Raw genomic sequence first — 23,591 nt, 5'->3', positions numbered from 1 at the left:
ATCTAGCTGTTTATTAATGTGTTTCTTGTATTTTTATTGTTGATTTGCATGGTATCCGTACTTTGCATTTGTTATTGTCTATTATTTTTATCTCTTCCTACCAGGCACTGGCCTTTTAATTCTGGCAGGGGGGACAGCCGATGCAAACTGGCCTTTTGGCTAATTCGGGTGCATTACATTTTTATTTATGTATATAAAATGTTTATTAATGTGCAGTGTCCCTCAAAAACAAATAAAGAGAAAGAAAGAAAGAAAAGAAAAAAGCAAACCAGCAAAATGTCTGTGCTGGATTCATCAAAAACTGCCATAAACTATGCAGGAAAACAACAACAAACAATCAAATATTTGTTGTTAAACCCGCATTAAAGCAGCAAACGTAAGTTCAACAGACATTAAATTAATTACACATTAAATACATGTGCGCACAGAATAAATTACTAAAAAATATTTATTAGCATTTTCCTTTTCATAATCGACAAATTATTACTTGAAGAAGCTGTTTTAAAAAAAGAACTGAAATGATTTAGTGATTACTAAATATTGTTGATGAAATGTTGTAAATAAACTAATTAACCACGCCCGACGGGTACGTCAGCGGGGTTACTGCATTCGGTGCGGTATCTGGCTGGGTAAGTATGTATGTATGTATGTGGCTATGTCCGGTCCAATATCTCTGCAACGCTGAAGTCAGGATAATCAAACTTGGCACTGAAGATCAGTCTAAGGTCCCTGCTCAGTTGTGGAGTTACAGGTCAGCAGATCAAGTAGGGAGGGAGATACGTACGATGATCAGAACTGATACATATTGCATCATTTGTAAAGGGAGGACAGGGTTTTCACCAGCAGAGGGCGTGGTTCTGCCCTCTACTGAGGGCTCATCAAGTTTTCATCTTTTTTCTGGTAGTAAAATGAAGTTATTGTTGTGGAAAAAGTAAAGTCAGTGCGACGTTACAACAACAGGAACAACAAACGTGGTTAAAGCTGTTTAAAGCAGCAAACATCAGTTCAGATCCATGATTTTGCAGCTAAATGTGTGAAATGAAAGAAAAGCAGGTGCTCGTGGGAGTTTCTTACCAGCTTGGGTGCAGTCTAGGTGGGCTCCGGCGCTGTGGGGGCGTAATGGGGCAGATTTGACGTAGCACCTGCACCAGCAGAGGTCGTCGACTGTTAACAGACCAGAGGTCAGAGTTTAGGGGTTAATAGCTCCTCTGCTCGTGGGGGCGCTAGGCCGGCGAGGTGAGGGGGGATCGGACCAGACATGAGGGAGAACAAAAAGAAAACTGGGATGGTTCTAAAAAGGTGATGAGCAGCAGCAGATCATGGACCTTACCGTTCAGTCTGGTGTGTCTGTTGGCTCGAACACGAAGAAACGTCTGCAATAAACACAAACGGTTCAGTTTTATTCACATTTCTACAAACACAGGATAATAAACATCTGCAGCTTTAAAATCCAGCTCAACTCTCCGTCTTCTTTAACTGAACACACTTACTGGTAAATACTTCCACCTTTAGTTTCTCCACGTTTCTTTTATATTTCTGTCCTTGAAGCTGCTTTCCTTCAAGTTTTTGTGTGTGACATCATTATTGTTAGTTTTATTTTTCTATTCTGGTCTTATTTTAGCTTATCTATGTTGTTTCAGTCTTTTTTTCAGTAATCAAACTTATATATTATTACTTTCCATGCTATATGAGTTTATTTTCTTTCCCCTCGAGGCTCATAAACGAGCTTTAAAGCATTATATTTTATATCTTACAGACATAATGTAAGGCATTATGCCCGGTGCACTACAAGAATAGAAACAGCGCTAACATTTGGTAGAACTTCCTTTAAAACTGAAATGAACGCACAAAATGCACAAATATCAGTGATTCATTTTCACTTGTATCAAATCATATTTATGCATCTGTGTTAAATATCATGTTTTACAGCTGAGTTATTCTGTCTTAATTGCTGTAAAATCTTAATTAGAATACAACTCTACAGTTTAGCACATGCACCGTTCCACACATTTGTTATGTAGCTAACTGCTAACTGTTCTAACGACTGCCTGCTTTATTTATGTTCAAATATTAGTGAATATCAGGGAGTCACTTTGGATTTTATCAACTGTCTGAACCTGACAAACAATTAATTCTGTTTATCTTCATTATAAAACAACCTAAGAGTTTAATGAATGCTTTGATCGTGTTGCTAACGACTCAGTGTTTGCACTAAATGCTCAGACTCGTTTGCTTACAAATTTATGTGAGTGTCAGCGAGTCATTCTGGATTTTATCTGCAGTATGAACCTGATAAATCCTCTAGTTTTCACCCACTTATATGTTCTAAGTATAAATCTAAACATAATTCTGTAGTAATGTGTGTATATTTTGATATTTTTATTACTTGAGACAAAGGAACTCTTTGCACATCTACAGATTTCTGCACAATATTTAACTTGTAAGTTTGAAGTTCATTTATGTTGTTTTAATTCTATAATATCTGAATTATATTTAACGGTTCACTGTTAAGTTTCTTTGCTGCACATCTTTAGTAGAAATCTGATCCCCAGCAGAAAAACAAACATGGAGAACCAAGCTGCTGTAGAAATCCTTCGATGGTTCCGTCTCCTACCTGGTATCGGTCAGAATGAGCTTCTTCAGCCGGTCGGGGAGGAGAACTGGGAGAACCTCCTTCACGCTTGATGTGCAGAGAGAGCGACAACGACTGGACAGAAACAGAAAACAGAAAAGGAAAAGTCAAAGAGAGAACAACGACGGTTTTCCTGAGTGTGGTGAAGATTCAAGAAGTGGTTTACCTTCGGCGTTCTGATGAGGAGGTCGTGTTGTAGAGAAGAACCGCTGGAGAGAAGAGAAGGAACACAACACTCAGTTTTATTGGAAAACTACACTGAACACATTCATGATAAACATTTCCCAACGTTCTGAGAAAGTTCTACATTGTTCTCTCAGTTCCTAAAGATGTTCCAAAATGTTTGGTGATGATGTCAGACTGTTCTGCACTAATGTTCTCAGAAATAAATGCCACTCTGATTAAGTTCTGTGTTTGTTACCTCATGTAACAGGGTGGAACGTTGTGGGAACGTTTCATAGATTCTATGATGTGTTCCCTCAACAGCATCCTCAAATTATCCTCTAAACATTGCAGACAGAAGGTTCCATCTTTGATAATAAATCACAGTACAGGGAACATCTGACAAAGAACGTTCTGCCATCTGAGGTCTGAAAAACTCCTGAAAACATTCTCCAAACGTTGTACTGAGAACGTCCTATCTTTATCACTGTGAACTGTTTTATAAAAGAACGTTCTATAAAGTGTTCCTTCAACAAAAAGGGAAGACGTTCTACATAATATTACAGGAACGTTACAAAACACCTGGAGAACATTTTCTGAATGTTAACGTATAACGTTGTTGCTTTGGTATTATGGAACATTGTGAGAATGTTTTACAGAAGAACTTTTGACAACCTCAGCCACATCCTCAGAACACTGCAGGAAGATTGCTCCATCTTGATAATATAGAACTTTTTAAGAACGTCTTACAAAGGTCTCAATGGAACATTGCGAAAATGTTACAGGAGAACGTTCCATGACGAGGCTAAATGCTTAATATGAATATTTTTGATAACAAACGTAGGCCGTTCTCATTCAGAATATGTTTAAAGAACATTGCTTCCACAAAGAACATTTTGCAAACTAAAATGATAGAAAGGACGGATGTTCTCAATGCAACATTCAGAAAACGTTTTCAAGATGTTTTTGAGACCTCAGATGACAGAATGTTCTCAATAAAACATTGTTGCACTGCAGTATAAGAACAAAGACGGAACAATCTTCCTGCAATGCTCCGAGGACGTTCTGGGGAGCGCTGCTGTTCTTCTACAAAACTTTCCCACAATGAGAACAAAGGAAGGACGTTCTCAATGCATCGTTTGGAACATGCATTAGGAACTTTCCCTTCAGGAAGAACATTCTGCAAACTAAAATGACGCAAAGGCGGATGTTCTCAATGCAACTTTCAAAAGACGTTTTCAAGATGATCTCAAAGCCTCAGATGATGATTTTAAAAAAATAAAAACAAATGTTTTGGGGATGTTGAGAAAGTTCTTCTATAAAATGTTCCAACAATGAGAACACAGAAAGGACGTTCTAAAATGGAAAATGTTTTTAGTGTGAGCTAGAATATTAGAAACAAATGAAGTGTCAATGCAACATCTGGAAAACGTGATGGAGGCCTCTGGTGGCAGAACGTATTTTAACGGAACGTTTTATGACATTCAGAAAATGCTCTGGGAACTAAAATAAAAACTCAAAACATCACCTGAATGATGCAGAACTTTCTCAGAACGTTTTAAGACAAAATGTTTTACAGTAAACGTGAAGAACTTCCTGCTTTTATCTCGGATGAAAACGACGACTCGAATACGGATTATACTGAATTCATATCCGAGTTTAACCTCGTTTCTCTGGTTCTCCGTTCTGTCTGTCAGAGACGCTGCAGACGCCTCGACGTCCCCGCAGGATCAGTTCCATTTAGAACCATTACTGTCCACGGAGACGTTCTTAAGCAGGTTTACAGTGTAATGTCTTTATTGGAGGAATCATTCTTCTGGTCTAAGCAGCAGGTAATCTGTGTGTGTGTGTGTGTGTGTGTGTGTGTGTGTGTGTGTGTGTGTGTGTGTGTGTGTGTGTGTGTGTGTGTGTGTGTGTGTGTGTGCCATTAGCAGGACATTATCCCGTTGTCGCCTGGAGGCCGTGATATGAAATATGTAGGGAACAATGAGGCAGCTTGTAAACACGCTGCACAGCGACGGAGCAGACAGAACCCGAGGAAACGAAGCCTCCAGACGTAAAATCCGTCAGCTTTAATTATCACCTGGAAGCCAAGCTGAACGGGAAGACCGAAAAATGACAAATGGATGAAGAGGAGGAGCGAGACCGGCAGGAAATGAGAGTTTTGTGGATAAAAAGTTTGTTTTCTTACCTGATGTGCAGCTGGGCCAGTTTGCTGAGCTCCTGCTCCATGTGTTCCTGCAGATCTGCTGGTCGGAGCACCGTCTGACACACCGGACACACCGGAGCCTGGGCGTCATACAGAGCCTTCAGCTTACCTGCACAGGTAGAAGGTGAGAAGGTTCAAAGAAAGGCACAAAAAGACCTAAAGAGAAATGATGTGGTGTGTTTTCTCCTCCAAAAACTATCATCTTCCCTCTTTCACTGGATTATTAAAGCTTTAAAACTTTATTAGTCAGATTTTTAAGTTTTTGTAGATTCCATTTATGTTTGTTTACTTCCTGAAGAATCCATATTTTTATTGCGTCTGAGCTGCAGGGAGGTGGAAGCAGCAGCTCTGCAGAAAAGGCTTTTATTTCGTCCTCTTGCTCTGTATTTCCAGGCTTGCAGCTGCTGGAAACCACATGACTGTAAATGTGGATTTGTGTTGCTGTGAACAACTTTATGAGAGGAAATTATGTAAAGAATGCATGAATATTAAGATGTGTATTTATAATTACAGTGAATTAAAACAGATTTATCAGCATTTAGATGTGCCTGAAGACACAAAATAATACAATTAATCACAAAAACACAGGATGGAAATTTTAACTTTTCCTAAAATGATGTCATTTTTTGGACAAAGACTTCAGATCCTTTTAAGTAAAAGTAGCAGTAAAATCACTAAAAATGGTAAAAGTGAGCAAAATAAAGGATTGCTGCTATTATTGTTATTATTATTATCGCCTGTGTAATCAATACCAACCAAAGGTTATGAAATGCTACTTTTTCTGTTAATTTACAGGTTTGTCAAATGACAGATAATCTCTACTAGCATCATAGAAAAACATATTAATTTCCAAATAATCCATTAAATAAACTGTCAGTAATGTCCACATTAAACATGTAGGGACAAATGAGGATGTTTTGAGGAGAAAACAACCTGGACAACAACTTTTACAAGCCTTTAAATGACAGTTTAATGTGTTCAAACTGCTTAACATTCATTTACTGTGCAGATATTTGCTGTAATTCTTTTGCTTTTAAAGTTTGTGAATGCTTCAGTGTTCATCTTTTTGTTCTGAACTCATCTTAATGAAGAAAAAAAAGTCTGATATTTGTTCTGGATGAGCAGCAGCAGGAAAGCTCTGCAGAGGACAGAATCATCAGCTGTCCTCTGGAGAACATCACCACCTCCTGCTGCATCAGCAGAGGAACACAGATCTGACAGAAGCCGTTCATGCTGCTGCCATCAGGGAACAGACTGAGATCCTGAAGGACTTAGCTTCTACCCACGCTCCATCAGAACACCTGAATGCACAAGAACACTTTTTGCTGCTTTTCTGTAATTTCCTGACATAATCTAATCTTTTGGTTCCTGTTCCATCTCATTTACCTCCCATATTCTATATATGTGGCTTCCTTTGCAGATGTTGTCATTTTTTAAATTTTTTGGTTGATATTTTATTTCTTTTTGCTTGTTGTCGTGCACCGTCCAGCGGGAGATTTTTATATTTTTGTCATGCCATGTATGATGACAATAAAACCATTCTATTCTATTCTATTCTATTTTTTTAAATTCTAGAATCAGGTGTAAATAAAATAACAGCTGACATCGCCCAGTGTGTGTGTTTGTGTGTTCAGTGGACCCATCTGTACCACTGACACTAGTGGGAGTGGAATAAGGCGACATAAACACACACATGTTGACATCTCCCAGGAGGAACATCTCCCAGGAGGAACCACTGATGGATTCCAGCCAGAAGCAGCCAGTAGATGAGGTGATTTCCTCCTGAAAGCCATCCGTCATCTCACCCCGCTAGCAGCCACACGATGCTAATTCAACAGAAAAGACGTTTAACCGACAACTTCCCAGAGAACCGAACTTCCGACAATCGGCCTGGTAACGAGGAGCCAAACGGGACAAAATGTTCTCTAAATAAAGCAGAAAGCAGTCCGGTGTCCTTGGAGAGCGACAGCCCTCCTGGTTCCTCCTCCTCTTTGCGTTTTGTTTTGCATCCCCTCATGGAAGCCTAAATGACTTTTCCCGCCACGCATCGAGCGTTCCCGGGCTTTCTGCGCTCCGCCGCCCGGAACAAGCAGGCGTCAGTAAACAATGAAATCTGTGGGCCAAAATTGAATTTATAACCGCATTACCTGCACAGATAACGTCTCCGAGTGGCGCCGCGATAAGAGCAATGGGATTTGATTTTCAGGTGTTTTATTGGTTCAGGTTTTGGATCAGCCTCCCCTCCTCCTCCTCCCACACAGCACCTTTAATGCTCTGGATGTAAACACAGACCAGCGTTTGTCCTCCTAAGTGACAGTGTTGGTTGGTGAGCGCCTCTTTTTACACCCCCCCACCATCCAACCCATAAAGCCTGTCAGGACCTCCAGCCTGGGGGGTCCGGGACACGGCGGGGGCACTAAAAGCCGCCTGTGGGGCTCGTTAACGGATCCTCAGTGGATGTCTGATGGCTCAGAGTGTTTCCTTTTTCTGCCTCGGTGTCTCGCCGGTTCAGGACCTCAGTCTTTCCTCCCGTCCAGCTGCCGTTTTCTGCCACATGGAGCACTTTGGCCGTTTTAACTTCTTGCATTTCAGGTTCTGTGGAAGCAAACTGCTTTCATAAAAGGACGTCCAGCTGTAAGATCCGTCAGCGTGATCTGACAGGTTTTAGCCGTCAGCAGAGAATCTCTCTGATCAGCAAACATGCCTGAACACAGTTCCTTATCTCATCTTCAGATGAATTTAAAGAGAATTCACGCCTTCAGAAAATAATCCATCCAATCTCTGCTCCACTTTAAACCATCACACTGCAAAGAACTGCTTCAGAATGAGTCCATTTGGTGACTAAAACAACAAACTACAACCTTTAAAACTGGTTTTAACATTTTTTTAAACAGATTTTCCATGTTTTGTTAAATTACAGACAATAATGTGTAAAATCACACAATAAAGTATTAATTTACATGTAAGCCATTAAAATAATAATAATTTTTATAAATAGTTGCTAAATTCCATAGTTTGGCTATCATAAGATTACTACATTTTGCAGTATTTGAATCATGTTAAAATGTCATTATTTTACACATTTTACAGTCCTTAATATCACCGTTTAACTGTTTGAAACCGATAACAGAAATAATTGTTTTACAGATACTTTCATGTATTATTACAGCCTTTTGACAGTTTTTTTTTGCAGGTTTATTAGTTTTTTACCAGTGCACAATGGCAACGTTTCTCTTCTGAAGCCTAAACCCATGAGGGAGGTTTTTCTGCAACAATACTAAAAATTAGAGGTTTTTAAAGGTCTAATTAATTTATCTGGATCTCAATTCAAGAGAGTCCAAATGTAATTACTCCAAGAAAACATTTCCTCCAAATTAATTTAACAAAATATAGAATATTCTACCATTTTTATCAGTTTTTTACAGTGCAGAGTTTCTCCTATGTTGTTCCTGCTCCAGCTGTGTGACTGACGCTCCAAACCCTCCATCCGACTGACTGAGCTCCAGACTCGCTGAAACAGAGATCAGAATCCTGCTGACAAATCCTCAAAGCGCCTCGTCCCCCGAGGGCCCGGTAATGGCCGACGCCGGCGCCCATATGACGGCTGCCAGTTGTGCTGATGCAGACGGAGCAGAGATGCCTAACGTGACCTTTAGTGAATGCCACATCACATCAGGCCTGGATGTCACCCGCTGACATTCTGCTGGGGCATGAAAAGGCTTTCTGGAGGGGAGACGTGGTGACAAACGTCCCTCTGGTGACAGACCTGTAGACGAGCTGTAATTCTGACTGACGTGAGAGGAGGACAGGAATGGACGGCCGAGGACAGGAATGGACGGCCGAGGACAGGAACGGACGGCAGAGGACAGGAACGGACGGCAGAGGACAGGAATGGACGGCAGAGGACAGGAACGAACGGCCGAGGACAGGAAAGGACGGCAGAGGACAGGAACGGACGGCAGAGGACAGGAAGGGACGGCAGAGGACAGGAACGGACGGCAGAGGACAGGAAGGGACGGCCGAGGACAGGAAAGGACGGCAGAGGACAGGACAGGAACGGACGGCAGAGGACAGGAACGGACGGCAGAGGACAGGAATGGACGGCAGAGGACAGGAACGGACGGCCGAGGACAGGAAAGGACGGTAGAGGACAGGAACGGACGGCAGAGGACAGGAAGGGACGGCAGAGGACAGGAACGGACGGCAGAGGACAGGAAGGGACGGCAGAGGACAGGAACGGACGGCAGAGGACAGGAAGGGACGGCAGAGGACAGGAAAGGACGGCAGAGGACAGGACAGGAACGGACGGCAGAGGACAGGAACGGACGGCAGAGGACAGGAATGGACGGCAGAGGACAGGAACGGACGGCCGAGGACAGGAAAGGACGGTAGAGGACAGGAACGGACGGCAGAGGACAGGAAGGGACGGCAGAGGACAGGAACGGACGGCAGAGGACAGGAAGGGACGGCAGAGGACAGGAACGGACGGCAGAGGACAGGAAGGGACGGCAGAGGACAGGAAAGGACGACCGAGGACAGGAACGGACGACCGAGGACAGTAACGGACGGCAGAGGACAGGAAAGGACGACCGAGGACAGGAACGGACGACCGAGGACAGTAACGGACGGCAGAGGACAGGAAAGGACGACCGAGGACAGGAACGGACGACCGAGGACAGTAACGGACGGCAGAGGACAGGAACGGACGACCGAGGACAGGAACGGACGACCGAGGACAGGAACGGACGACCGAGGACAGTAACGGACGGCAGAGGACAGGAAAGGACGACCGAGGACAGGAACGGACGACCGAGGACAGGAACGGACGGCCGAGGACAGGAACGGACGACCGAGGACAGTAACGGACGGCAGAGGACAGGAAAGGACGACCGAGGACAGGAACGGACGACCGAGGACAGGAACGGACGGCAGAGGACAGGACAGGAAAGGACGGCAGAGGACAGGAAAGGACGACCGAGGACAGGAACGGACGACCGAGGACAGGAAAGGACGGCAGAGGACAGGAAAGGACGGCAGAGGACAGGAAAGGACGACCGAGGACAGGAACGGACGACCGAGGACAGGAACGGACGACCGAGGACAGAAACGGACAACAGAGGACAGGAAAGGACGGCAGAGGACAGTAACGGACGGCAGAGGACAGGAAAGGATGACCGAGGACAGGAACGGACGACCGAGGACAGGAAAGGACGGCAGAGGACAGGAAAGGACGGCAGAGGACAGGAAAGGACGACCGAGGACAGGAACGGACGACCGAGGACAGGAAAGGACGGCAGAGGACAGGAAAGGACGGCAGAGGACAGGAAAGGACGACCGAGGACAGGAACGGACGACAGAGGACAGGAACGGACGACCGAGGACAGGAACGGACGACCGAGGACAGGAACGGACGACCGAGGACAGGAAAGGACGGCAGAGGACAGGAACGGACGACCGAGGACAGGAACGGACGACCGAGGACAGGAAAGGACGACCGAGGACAGGAAAGGACGACCGAGGACAGGAACGGACGACCGAGGACAGGAACGGACGACCGAGGACAGGAAAGGACGGCAGAGGACAGGAACGGACGACGAGGACAGGAACGGACGACCGAGGACAGGAACGGACGACCGAGGACAGTAACGGACGGCAGAGGACAGGAAAGGACGACCGAGGACAGGAACGGACGACCGAGGACAGGAACGGACGGCCGAGGACAGGAACGGACGACCGAGGACAGTAACGGACGGCAGAGGACAGGAAAGGACGACCGAGGACAGGAACGGACGACCGAGGACAGGAACGGACGGCAGAGGACAGGACAGGAAAGGACGGCAGAGGACAGGAAAGGACGACCGAGGACAGGAACGGACGACCGAGGACAGGAAAGGACGGCAGAGGACAGGAAAGGACGGCAGAGGACAGGAAAGGACGACCGAGGACAGGAACGGACGACCGAGGACAGGAACGGACGACCGAGGACAGAAACGGACAACAGAGGACAGGAAAGGACGGCAGAGGACAGGAAAGGACGGCAGAGGACAGGAAAGGACGACCGAGGACAGGAACGGACGACCGAGGACAGGAAAGGACGGCAGAGGACAGGAAAGGACGGCAGAGGACAGGAAAGGACGACCGAGGACAGAAACGGACAACAGAGGACAGGAAAGGACGGCAGAGGACAGTAACGGACGGCAGAGGACAGGAAAGGACGACCGAGGACAGGAACGGACGACCGAGGACAGGAAAGGACGGCAGAGGACAGGAAAGGACGGCAGAGGACAGGAAAGGACGACCGAGGACAGGAACGGACGACCGAGGACAGGAAAGGACGGCAGAGGACAGGAAAGGACGGCAGAGGACAGGAAAGGACGACCGAGGACAGGAACGGACGACAGAGGACAGGAACGGACGACCGAGGACAGGAACGGACGACCGAGGACAGGAACGGACGACCGAGGACAGGAAAGGACGGCAGAGGACAGGAACGGACGACCGAGGACAGGAACGGACGACCGAGGACAGGAAAGGACGACCGAGGACAGGAAAGGACGACCGAGGACAGGAACGGACGACCGAGGACAGGAATGGACGGCAGAGGACAGGAAAGGACGACAGAGGACAGGAAAGGACGACCGAGGACAGGAACGGACGACCGAGGACAGTAACGGACGGACGACCGAGGACAGGAACGGACAGCAGAGGACAGGAACGGACGACCGAGGACAGGAACGGACAACAGAGGACAGGAACGGACGACCGAGGACAGGAAAGGACGGCAGAGGACAGGAAAGGACGGCAGAGGACAGGAAAGGACGACCGAGGACAGAAACGGACAACAGAGGACAGGAAAGGACGGCAGAGGACAGTAACGGACGGCAGAGGACAGGAAAGGACGACCGAGGACAGGAACGGACGACCGAGGACAGGAAAGGACGGCAGAGGACAGGAAAGGACGGCAGAGGACAGGAAAGGACGACCGAGGACAGGAACGGACGACCGAGGACAGGAAAGGACGGCAGAGGACAGGAAAGGACGGCAGAGGACAGGAAAGGACGACCGAGGACAGGAACGGACGACAGAGGACAGGAACGGACGACCGAGGACAGGAACGGACGACCGAGGACAGGAACGGACGACCGAGGACAGGAAAGGACGGCAGAGGACAGGAACGGACGACCGAGGACAGGAACGGACGACCGAGGACAGGAAAGGACGACCGAGGACAGGAAAGGACGACCGAGGACAGGAACGGACGACCGAGGACAGGAACGGACGGCAGAGGACAGGAAAGGACGACAGAGGACAGGAAAGGACGACCGAGGACAGGAACGGACGACCGAGGACAGTAACGGACGGCAGAGGACAGGAAAGGACGACCGAGGACAGGAACGGACGGCAGAGGACAGGAACGGACGGCAGAGGACAGGAAAGGACGACCGAGGACAGGAACGGACGACCGAGGACAGGAACGGACGACCGAGGACAGAAACGGACGACCGAGGACAGGAAAGGACGGCAGAGGACAGGAACGGACGACCGAGGACAGGAACGGACGACCGAGGACAGGAACGGACGACCGAGGACAGTAACGGACGGCAGAGGACAGGAAAGGACGACCGAGGACAGGAACGGACGGCCGAGGACAGGAACGGACGACCGAGGACAGTAACGGACGGCAGAGGACAGGAAAGGACGACCGAGGACAGGAACGGACGACCGAGGACAGGAACGGACGGCAGAGGACAGGAAAGGACGGCAGAGGACAGGAAAGGACGACCGAGGACAGGAACGGACGACCGAGGACAGGAAAGGACGGCAGAGGACAGGAAAGGACGGCAGAGGACAGGAAAGGACGACCGAGGACAGGAACGGACGACCGAGGACAGGAACGGACGACCGAGGACAGAAACGGACAACAGAGGACAGGAAAGGACGGCAGAGGACAGGAAAGGACGGCAGAGGACAGGAAAGGACGACCGAGGACAGGAACGGACGACCGAGGACAGGAAAGGACGGCAGAGGACAGGAAAGGACGGCAGAGGACAGGAAAGGACGACCGAGGACAGAAACGGACAACAGAGGACAGGAAAGGACGGCAGAGGACAGTAACGGACGGCAGAGGACAGGAAAGGACGACCGAGGACAGGAACGGACGACCGAGGACAGGAAAGGACGACCGAGGACAGGAACGGACGACCGAGGACAGGAACGGACGACCGAGGACAGGAAAGGACGGCAGAGGACAGGAACGGACGACCGAGGACAGGAACGGACGACCGAGGACAGTAACGGACGGCAGAGGACAGGAAAGGACGACCGAGGACAGGAACGGACGACCGAGGACAGGAATGGACGGCAGAGGACAGGAAAGGACGACAGAGGACAGGAAAGGACGACCGAGGACAGGAACGGACGACCGAGGACAGTAACGGACGGCAGAGGACAGGAAAGGACGACCGAGGACAGGAACGGACGACCGAGGACAGGAACGGACAGCAGAGGACAGGAACGGACGACCGAGGACAGGAACGGACAACAGAGGACAGGAAAGGACGACCGAGGACAGGAACGGACGGCAGAGGACAGGAACGGACGGCAGAGGACAGGAAAGGACGACCGAGGACAGGAACGGACGACCGAGGACAGGAACGGACGACCGAGGACAGGAACGGACGGCAGAGGACAGGAACGGACGGCAGAGGACAGGAACGGACGGCAGAGGACAGGAACGGACGGCAGAGGACAGGAACGGACGGCAGAGGACAGGAAAGGACGGCAGAGGACAGGAAAGGACGACCGAGGACAGGAAAGGACGACCGAGGACAGGAACGGACGACCGAGGACAGGAAAGGACGACCGAGGACAGGAACGGACGGCAGAGGACAGGAACGGACGGCAGAGGACAGGAAAGGACGACCGAGGACAGGAAAGGACGACAGAGGACAGGAAAGGACGACCGAGGACAGGAACGGACGACCGAGGACAGGAACGGACGACCGAGGACAGGAACGGACGGCAGAGGACAGGAACGGACGGCAGAGGACAGGAACGGACGGCAGAGGACAGTAACGGACGGCCGAGGACTGGAACGGACGGCAGAGGACAGGAACGGACGGCAGAGGACAGTAACGGACGGCCGAGGACTGGAACGGACGGCAGAGGACAGAAACGGACAACAGAGGACAGAAACGGACGACAGAGGACAGAAACGGACGGCAGGGGACGAGCAGGGCGCCGTCCAGGGGAAGATGTGGAGCAGTTTTTTGTATTTTGGTGTGTGTGTGGGCTGCTCTTTCTCAGTAAAGTGCTGAGACAACTCACTCCAAATGGCATCATTATCCCGATCATCAAACAATTCTCTGAGCACATCAGAAATCCTCCATAAAGCCGTAACAAGCCGAGCCTCTGTAGATCCAGTAGGATGGAGGCTGGGGGGAGCAGTTAACGCTTGGCGGCCAGCGCTGGGTGAGTAGGCCGGTCCTTGGCACGCTTTCAGAGGAGATGGAGGCTATAAAAGCCACTGGCTGCTGCCACACCTGTACCCACCCCGTCCCACGGCTGCTTCCTATTTAAAAGCATCACATGCAGGATATTAGTCAGCCGTCTGTGAGGTAGAGCTAACCTCTGAAGCAGGGGGAAGGGAAAGTATGCGGGCCGCCGTTTGTTTTTTATTGGGGAAATAATGGCCTATTGAGAGGTTGGGTATTTAATGAGCAACATAATAGGGCCTGTAGTAACACATCTGCTATGAGCAGTCATTTCCTCGCCGTTCAAAGGCTGCTGCTGCTCCAGCCTTTCAAACAGCAGTTACCTCTACATATCTGCTTTTTATTAATTGCAGGATTTCTGCCCCGGCGCTGCTCGGCTCGGTTCGATCCTGAACGTTCAGCAGCTCCTCTCCTGGCCTGACCTCACATCTCTGTCTGGTCTAACTCCAGTTCAACCAGCTGAGCTCTCTGGGTGATGATGAACCGTCACTGGAGTCCCAAAGCAGCAGTCTGGGTTCAGCTCCCCATCAGGCCTTCTGCTGCAGGTCTTCACCCATTCTTCTGTCTGCCTCTCCACTAAGCTGTCTGATACAGCCAAGAAAAGGCCAAAAAACACAACCAAAGCGCTCTGGAGTAAAGAAAAGATTCTGGCCGGCTTTACAAGTTTAAACACTGGGGTTAATGTTATTTATGGTGATTTTATCTGACTAATTGACAGATTAAGGATTAAAATCCTGCAAAAATTCTAGAAAATATTACTTTACCTGAATATAACTTATAATAAAGAGTTTTTGTCATGTAGAACAACCTAACTAACGTGTTGATGAAGCTACGACCCCACAGTATTATAAATTATGGAACATAACTAATAAAATATCAGGACTAAAACACAACAGCATCAGTAAGTATGGAGGTCTTTTAGAACTAAAGCTTTGATCCCACGAAAATACATATGAAAAGCCAACAAGGATGCTTTGGATCCAAACGTTTAGGTTTTTATTCCTTTTTTTGTTGTTATTTATACAGGACGTCTGAACTAACAGCTCTGGAGAAAAGAAACAATTATGACCGATTTTACAGGTTTAACAAAAAGAGAGCAGAGAGCAGAACTGTGACAAGGCTGCTCAGTCGTTGTTTCATTTCTGATGGATCAAATCTTTACTAAAATATGACCTTACACTGAGTACAGGCGTGTGTTCTACATGTGTACGTTATGCACGGATACCGGATCACGTGACCTAAATATGTTGCAGGAACTGATGGGACTCAGAAACACCCCCACAGTTTAATCAGCTGTTCCTTGGATCATTTCTGATGGATAAGTCCTGATAAGTCCTCAGAGGTGGATTTGTAGTAGGATCACAATCAGCTGATGTTCACTGGTTGTCATGGTTACAGTGACGCCGTGCTGCTATCTGGTAATGATACAGAAATCTTTAACTAATCCATGGATCCAGACTATAAGCTGCATCACTGCCAGAATCTGATCACTTGGTCCTTGAGTCATTTCTGACCGTCCCTGGAAATTTCATCCGAATCCGTTGGTCTGTTTTAGAGTGATGCTGCTGACAGACAGACAGACAGACAGACAGACAGTAAATATTGAAGTTGGTGTTATTTATGGTGATTTTACCTTTTACTATTTTACAAATTAAGGATAAGAATCCTGCAAAAACTTCTAGAAAAGACTACTTTACCTGGTTATAAGTCTAAATAAAGTTTTGTATTGTGTAGAACAGACTAACATCCAGGTGCCTTTGACTTCTAGATACCTGCTTTTTATTATTTCATCCTCTCATCTCTCTCTGTCCAATCTAACTCCAGCATCCTTTAAATGCCCCTCCCACTCTGCAATCAATCATGTTTAATGTATTAAAGACACTCACCACAAACCGCCAACCTTTGGCCGGCACAGATCAATGCCTCGTTAGAGCGCTAATGATCATTCATTGACTAATAAGATCTGTATCAACCTCTTGTAGAGCATTGATTGGCCTCTGGCCTTTGTAGTGCTCGGTGTGTTAGGTCTGGATTTTGTGGACGGTCAGATGATGAAAAAGCTTCTGGTGGGAACAGACCCAAATAGACTCATTCTGAAGCTCCTCAGGGCCAAACTCTTTCCTTCTGCGGCTCAGATCAATGGACATAACCTCTGTGACCACGGGTCAATCAGCTCACAAACTCTGAATATCTCCGCCTCTCGTCCTCCGTCTCCTCCATTAGCAGCTGCGATTGTTCCTGGGAGGCGGGCGTGGCTCAGCATGCCTGTGGACAATCATCTGGTTGATGGAGAGAAAGGCTGGAGGCTCAGCGACCGGGTCTCCGTGACCAGGACCAAAGATCGAACGCTGCCTCGGCTCCGCTCCAACCAATCAATCTGCTCCTCATTGAGATGCAGGGCTCAACGATCTCTGAGTCACTTCCAGATTGGACAGAGGAAGTCTGAGGAAAGTCACCACCGTCTTCAGCTATTTGCTCTGAAATGAGGCCACTTAGACGAAAAAAAAGAAAATAGAAAATACCTGCACGTCTGTTAAAGAGCTTCTGAAACATGTCACCGTTATTGATATTAAGACAACAATCAGAGAGTTTTACAGTAAAGAAAAGATTAGAACCGGCTCCACGTTTAAATATTGAGGTTAGTGTGATTTATGCTGATTTTACCTTTTACTGTTTTACCTGATTATAACTCACAATCAGGCTGAGTTCTTTGTTAAGTGGAACTTAATTAATAAAATATTTAGGCTAAAACCAAACAGCATCAGTAATCATGGAGGTCTTTAGGAACTAAAGTTATAATTCTACATGAAAAGCCGATAAACACAAAGATTCCCTGGATCCTGCAGGGGCAAGCTTTGGTTTTTATTCTTTATTTTTCGTTTTTGAGGACTGTTTTGTGTTTTTGTCTTGTTTTGTTTCGTAAAATTCTATTTATTAGGTATTATATTAAATTTGAGACAGTTGTAACAGAAAAAGACTAATCTTGACGATTTCCAATTGTAGGAGGGTAAAAAAGCAGCTTTATTTCCACAAATTACTGAAAATTAGAAGCTTCCACAGGTCTGCTTAATTTACCTGGATACAGAGTCTAAATGTAATTAGACCTGGACAACAATTCCTCCAAACTAAACAACAATATACATGGAAATAACGCGATCTGCATCCAGGACGACCCCAGCAGCTTTTCTAAGATCTCGTTTTATGATGAGTTCTGGTGACAGCATTGGAGTTAAAGTTGGTTTGTTGGGGAAAACATCACGGTTCAGATACCCCATTAAGGAGTTTTGGGTAGCAAAAATATGTGGTTAAAGTTCGATAATGAGCGAGGAAACAAGAAATATAAGAAACAGCTGTGTCCTTATTTAAAGTCAGATATTGTTATGGCCCCTCCACCGACCCCGACCTCCTAAATGCAGCCATTTTAACAACACTAGCAGGCTTCTTTTGCCCTTTTTATGTTTAATTACAGACTCTAAAGGCCTTTGAGACTCAAAAATAAACATCTTGAATGCTGAGACTCATCTTTGTTGGAAAAAAAACTTAAATCTACAACCTGAATGGATAAAACAAACAGCTGTGAGGGGAAAGTTGAGATAAAAAAGACTATGTTGAAGCTAAATTATCCTGCAAAACGTTGACAAAAATCACTCAAAAATGGCTCAATGTCCTTTGAATCAGGTCTAATTTTCTTCTCAGTTTAGCTCTAAAATATCCGAACCATAAATGTCTCTTCTGAGCATTTTATTCCTGAAAAAACGACCTCAGAAATGCAGATGTATCGCGGTGAAACCTGCCATTTATGATCTGTAATCCAGAACTTGTACAACAGCACTGGAGATCATACTGAGAGCAACAAAACGCCAGATCTGGACGGAGTTGGACGTTTGCTGCATGCTGCTGTCGCTTTGGATCAGGAAGACCCTGACAGAGACTCAGTGGTTTGCTGTCAGTCATCCTGAAGCCTGAACACTGAGCTCAGACATCCGCTCACTGTCTCACCCTGACAGGACCGGAGCGTCTGTGAACGCACCTCAGCCATCAGCTTACCTACCAGCTTCATTCTGAGGTGGACATGGGAGGCTTTTATCACGGTTTTCATGGGTGATCAGCTAAAAGCCACTAAATATCACCACTTCTGAGCTAAAAAAGTCACGGTTCATCCTACAGCAGATACTGAGCCAGAACATCAGTCCCAGCTCTGTAGAACCACCTCAGGAACAAAGAACCAGATGGTTTGGAGCATGGAGTCTCCAGACTTAAACCCATGGAGCTGGTTTGGATGAACTGGACAGAAGAGTGAAAGCAAAGAACCTACAAGAACCTCACATTTATGGAACTTCTGCTGCAGAGCTGGAAGAACTTTCTGGAGAACATTTGATTTCCCACTGAGGACAGAATGAGGGAGTTCAGCTGTTAGATCTGCCAAAGGAGGAACTTTGATGAGTCTGAAGTGTAGAAGACTTTCTGGTTTCTAAATACATTTTTTATTGGTTTATTTGTTCTCTACTTTCATTTCAGAGAACAGTGAGACATTAACATGCAGAACTTACAATATAAAACTGGAAAAACTGGGGAGTTCTAAACCGTTTGACCGGTTAGTGTGTTTATGTAAAATCTTTGTTCCGTTTGCTTTGACCCTTTATAATGAACAGGAGGTTCATCGGAATGACAGAGACGTCAAGAAGCCAACAGACAGATCACAGTCCCTCATTAGAGCCCAATTAGAACCAGAAATACAGATCATTAACACACATTATTATCTGTTATTATTCCTCCGTCTCCTCTCATCGCTCATCTTCATTTCCCCTTTCACTCTTTCTCTCAATTAGTGCTTAATAAGGAGAAAATGAGTCGATTGCTCTGTGGACTTTTCCAAACAGTCGCAGACAAACACTTTGTCAGCTCAGTCAGGAGTTTAATTACAGCCGGAGAACAGCAGCAGTAAGCGGCTGGAAAACGAGTTCTTAGTGTAGAAGATGTGGACCGTTGGCAGGTTCTTACAGCAGCATCACAGAAACACTGTTCTGCTCCTACTACTGCTCAGAAACTGTCAAATCTCCTAAAATTTACTAAAAATGACCTTATATTTTCTAGTTGACTTATTTTTAGTCTGACTGCCTGACATTAAAACGTCTAATTTCTATTTTCAGAACACGTCTGTATTTTTACTGACAGTATTTTGTTCTTTTACAACATTTTCCACAAAATTTCACCATTTTGACCAAAATCAGAAAAAAAAACTCTGCTGTTAAAATAAAGTCTATTACGGAATAAAAACTAGAACTTTGCAAACTGTAATTTCACACATTTTACATTTTTCCTGTTTTTTTACATTACAGATCAAATCACAGCAGAAAATGTAATAATTTCCATGTTAATAACGTCCACGTCACAATCTTTATTTCTACAACACGCGACCACAGAAAACTGTCCTGCTGTATTTAAATCAACAAAAATGTAATTATTATACAGATATTTGCCATAATCTGAAATAAATATGAAGTACACTAAGACAGCAGGGAGCCTAAAATGTTATGAAGATGTTTTTTAACGTTGTTAAGGGAACGTTCCTCATTAAAACATTCTCACAGCGTTTCAGTGAAACAGCAGCTTCTTACAGAGAACGTTTAATAAACTGTTGTGTGATTTAGTGGAACATTTGCTTCTCCTAGAAAACGTTCTTAAAATGTTCCACGGTAACTAAGGAACAACATTCCCTAACCAACATTCTGAAAATGTTTTCTCAAATTAAGATAATCAAACTCAGCTGCTTTTACACTTTGGCCACTAATCAGACCACTTTGGACGAATTAATTAATCAAAGTGCAGCGAAATCTCGTTTTTGAAGGCAGAGGAACATAAAATCATCAAAAAGCTCCAGAGAGCACCGCAAACAAACTATCTCAATCTGACGCTGCTAAACAAACATGACGGCACAGTTTTAGTACTTCAGTGCACTTATTACAACAGTTATGGTGTGTAACAGAAACGGCTTTCTGCTAAACTGTTCCCGTCATAAAGACTCCAGACGAACTCACCGGGAAGGAAAAAGGAGAAAAAAGTCTGAGAAGAAACGAGCAAAAAGGGAGAAACACCAGAGAACTGCAGAACTTCCTTTAAAGCACTGAAAACCAAAGTAAAGTTCTGTTTTGGTGGATTTTATCAAATTCAAATTACACTTTTCCCTTTAAATCAGTGTTCTAGTTTCTAGTTTAATTCAGCTTTAAAGCAACATTTTTTTCTCTTTTAGCAAGATTACAGATTAAATAGAAGGAAACACTCCAAGTCTAGTGGCAAAATAAGGTCTGAAGTTAGAAAAATGGGCAACTTCAACTCATTCAAGAGGAATCAGCTCATTTAAATACAATTTGTTAATTTAATTCATGTAAGCTGCTTCAACAATTCTGTTTTCGGTGTAAATAACCCGCTGGTTGTCCATTACCATCAAAGAATCAGGTTTGCTCTGAAGCTTTTTAAGAAAACTTCATCGTTTCTTTCCTGCAGGAAGATGAAAAAGTCCTCACAGGATCTAACTTTTACCCAAAGTCTTTTAATTTTGTGCTTTTCTTCTGATTTGCCGTTTGTTCTCTGCACTCAGTTCTTCTGGGTTCACCGTGTGCGGCTTTTTTTGTTGGAAAACTAAAGAATACAGATAAAAAGATGGTAAAATACAGATGACAAAAGAAGAGAGACAGAAGCAGAAGGTTAGAAATGTCAGAGAAGCTGAAGGGAAAGCAGGAGGGAAAAGTGTCACATTTAAAGCAAATAAAAGCTCAAGAAGCTCCAAGGTTTTAGAAAAGGCTGTGAAATGTGAAAGCTGAAAGAATACATGCAAAATGAGTTTAGACTGACAGAAGCATCTTATTTTAGCAGGAATCCAGAAGAAGAACACACCAGAAGACCATCAGAAAACTCCCTGTGATCTGCAGCTGTTTCTCTAAATTAACGCTGATTTTCTGTTTGAAGCTGTAACTTTGCAGCAAACACACACACCGTCCTGCTCTAATAAAGAAACACACCACCTGTATCCTCTAACACACCTGTCCCTCATGCAGAGCAGGTGAGCAGAGAAACTTCAAACAGAACCACAGATTGTTGTCTTTCTCTCAGGTAAAGTTTTTAGGTTTGAAAACCTAAAAAAGGCCCCGCATGGTGGGAACCTGTGGAATGTTCTGGACACCTCCTTCGGCCTCATCAGCGGAGCATCGTTAGCGATAAGAACCCACGCCTCTGATAGCATCTGATACTGTCAGAGCGCTGCAGGTACGATCCAGCCTGTTTGGGTTAGTCACACTTCCTAAAGGATGTTATTGTGTCTGCCTGGATGAGCAAACAATTACCGCAGATGACGACGGTTTTATCTCCAAACGGTGGAAAGATACAGATGATGGAGCGGCTTATCTCTGACGACGGACACAAAGGCAGAGAGGGAGATGGTAAACGCTGATCCTGTCACTCACTGGATATAAAACACAGAAGGAAAGGCTGCAGGTGGACAGTTTTTAACACGTAGGAAATAAAGGACGTACGACAGTCTGGGATCATCCAGATAATTCCATGTTCTCCATCAAAACTCCCACTTTTATCCATGTGCTAACATAACTGTACAAGGGTTTTCTAACCATCAATGAGCCTTTCAGCACCATTAGCTAACACAATGTAGCATTAGAACACAGGAGTGATGGTTGCTGGAAATGTTCCTCTGTACCCCTATGGAGATATTCCATTAAAAATCAGCTGTTTACAGCTACAATAGTCATTTACCACATTAACTATGTCTACACTGGATTTATCATTCATTTAATGCTATCTTCATTTGGGAAAAACTGCTTTTCTTTCACCAATAAGGACATTTCTAAGTGAGCCCAAACTTTTGAGCAGTAGTGTACAAATGCTTTACAAATTGTGCCAGGGTACGTAAACTTATGAGCACATCTATGTTTGGACTGTAAGTTTTCCCTCCAGAGCATGCACGCTAAATAAATGCAGCTCGTGCACACGTGGGACTTTTTAATTTGAGCAGAACTTTGAAACTTTAGAAAAAGACCTTGTGTTTTTAGTTCAGTGCACGGTGCAAATTCGTAGTTCCACTAACATTAAAATCTGCTGTTTGTGAACTCTATAGTTTCTCAGTAAACGACACAAACGATGGACAAACACAACGCTATTACTAACTCATCTGAGACAGCATCATGTGCGTGTTTTACGGCTCTTATCCAGGCTGTTCTCCCCTCACTAGATCCTTGCTGGTGTTGGATTTACTCTGATAAAAGCGTCTGCAAAATGAAATGGTAGAAAGTCCAGTTCCCTGTAAAGGCTGAACAGCCTCCTGTTAACGACTCAGACCAGGTTAGCAGCAGATATACGACCATACACGAGTTTAAACACACGCTGAAAGTAAGAAAACCACTTCTCCAGCTTTCTATCAAACAGCAGCTCTTCTGTCCACAGCTGACCAACATCTGTTCATCTTCTAAAAGCTGCACCTTACTGAATTCTGTTTTTATTATATAATTAATTTTCTAACATATATTTTACTGTTTGATCAATAAGTTGCAGCACTGATGACAGACCGGCTGCAGTCTGTTCAGTGAACCAGTGTTTAGTTTTTTAAAAATGGAAAAAGAAGACATTTGATGGTCTGTCTGTCTTTGAAAACATCCTGAGCAGTGATTTTTGTGCACTTCTCTAAGCACTTGTAAATGTTTGTCGTGGTAGTTTTGTTCAGTGTTTTCAGGTTTGTTCTCTATTCTGATTCCTGCAGAAGCATCTAAACAGGATCTAAGGCTAAAACTCAAACATCCACAGCAAAACTAAAAACCAAACACGAGAACCTCAAAAACTAAATGTTTGTTTCGGCGTTGTTGGACTTAAATTTGTTGCACTAAATAGACGTTCCCGGTGTTTTATTCTTGCAGAATCTGCTGATTCTGACCGTTGCCTCGGTGCTGTGATCTATTGCATCACTGAGGCTCTACAGCAGACAAAGTGAGCAGCAAATAAAAGCTCTTGTCCTGTCCTTGGTGTCTTTTGTGTGTCTCTGTTGTTGTGTTGTTTCCCGGCAGCAGACGGACTCGCCTCTTGAACTCTGACG

The 23,591-nt window shown here is 45.4% G+C and overlaps 1 protein-coding gene across 1 annotated transcript in view; it reads right to left on the bottom strand.

Annotated features, from left to right (window-relative positions):
* The window catches only part of rnf220b (ring finger protein 220b), a 60,035-nt gene that overhangs the window by 21,263 nt on the left and 15,181 nt on the right, over positions 1 to 23,591 (bottom strand). The window contains exons 3-7 of the mRNA XM_051947696.1: positions 4,986 to 5,112; positions 2,799 to 2,841; positions 2,615 to 2,707; positions 1,331 to 1,373; positions 1,075 to 1,164 (exon numbers count right to left, since the gene is read on the bottom strand). Coding sequence (XP_051803656.1) covers positions 1,075 to 1,164; positions 1,331 to 1,373; positions 2,615 to 2,707; positions 2,799 to 2,841; positions 4,986 to 5,112 — 396 coding nt within the window. The remainder of the gene's footprint in view (positions 1 to 1,074; positions 1,165 to 1,330; positions 1,374 to 2,614; positions 2,708 to 2,798; positions 2,842 to 4,985; positions 5,113 to 23,591) is intronic.

This window comes from Acanthochromis polyacanthus, chromosome 4 (assembly GCF_021347895.1).
Source record: "Acanthochromis polyacanthus isolate Apoly-LR-REF ecotype Palm Island chromosome 4, KAUST_Apoly_ChrSc, whole genome shotgun sequence".
NCBI lineage: Eukaryota > Metazoa > Chordata > Actinopteri > Pomacentridae > Acanthochromis > Acanthochromis polyacanthus.
Note: the sequence above shows the minus strand (reverse complement) of the source record. Positions and strands in the feature narration are given on the sequence as shown.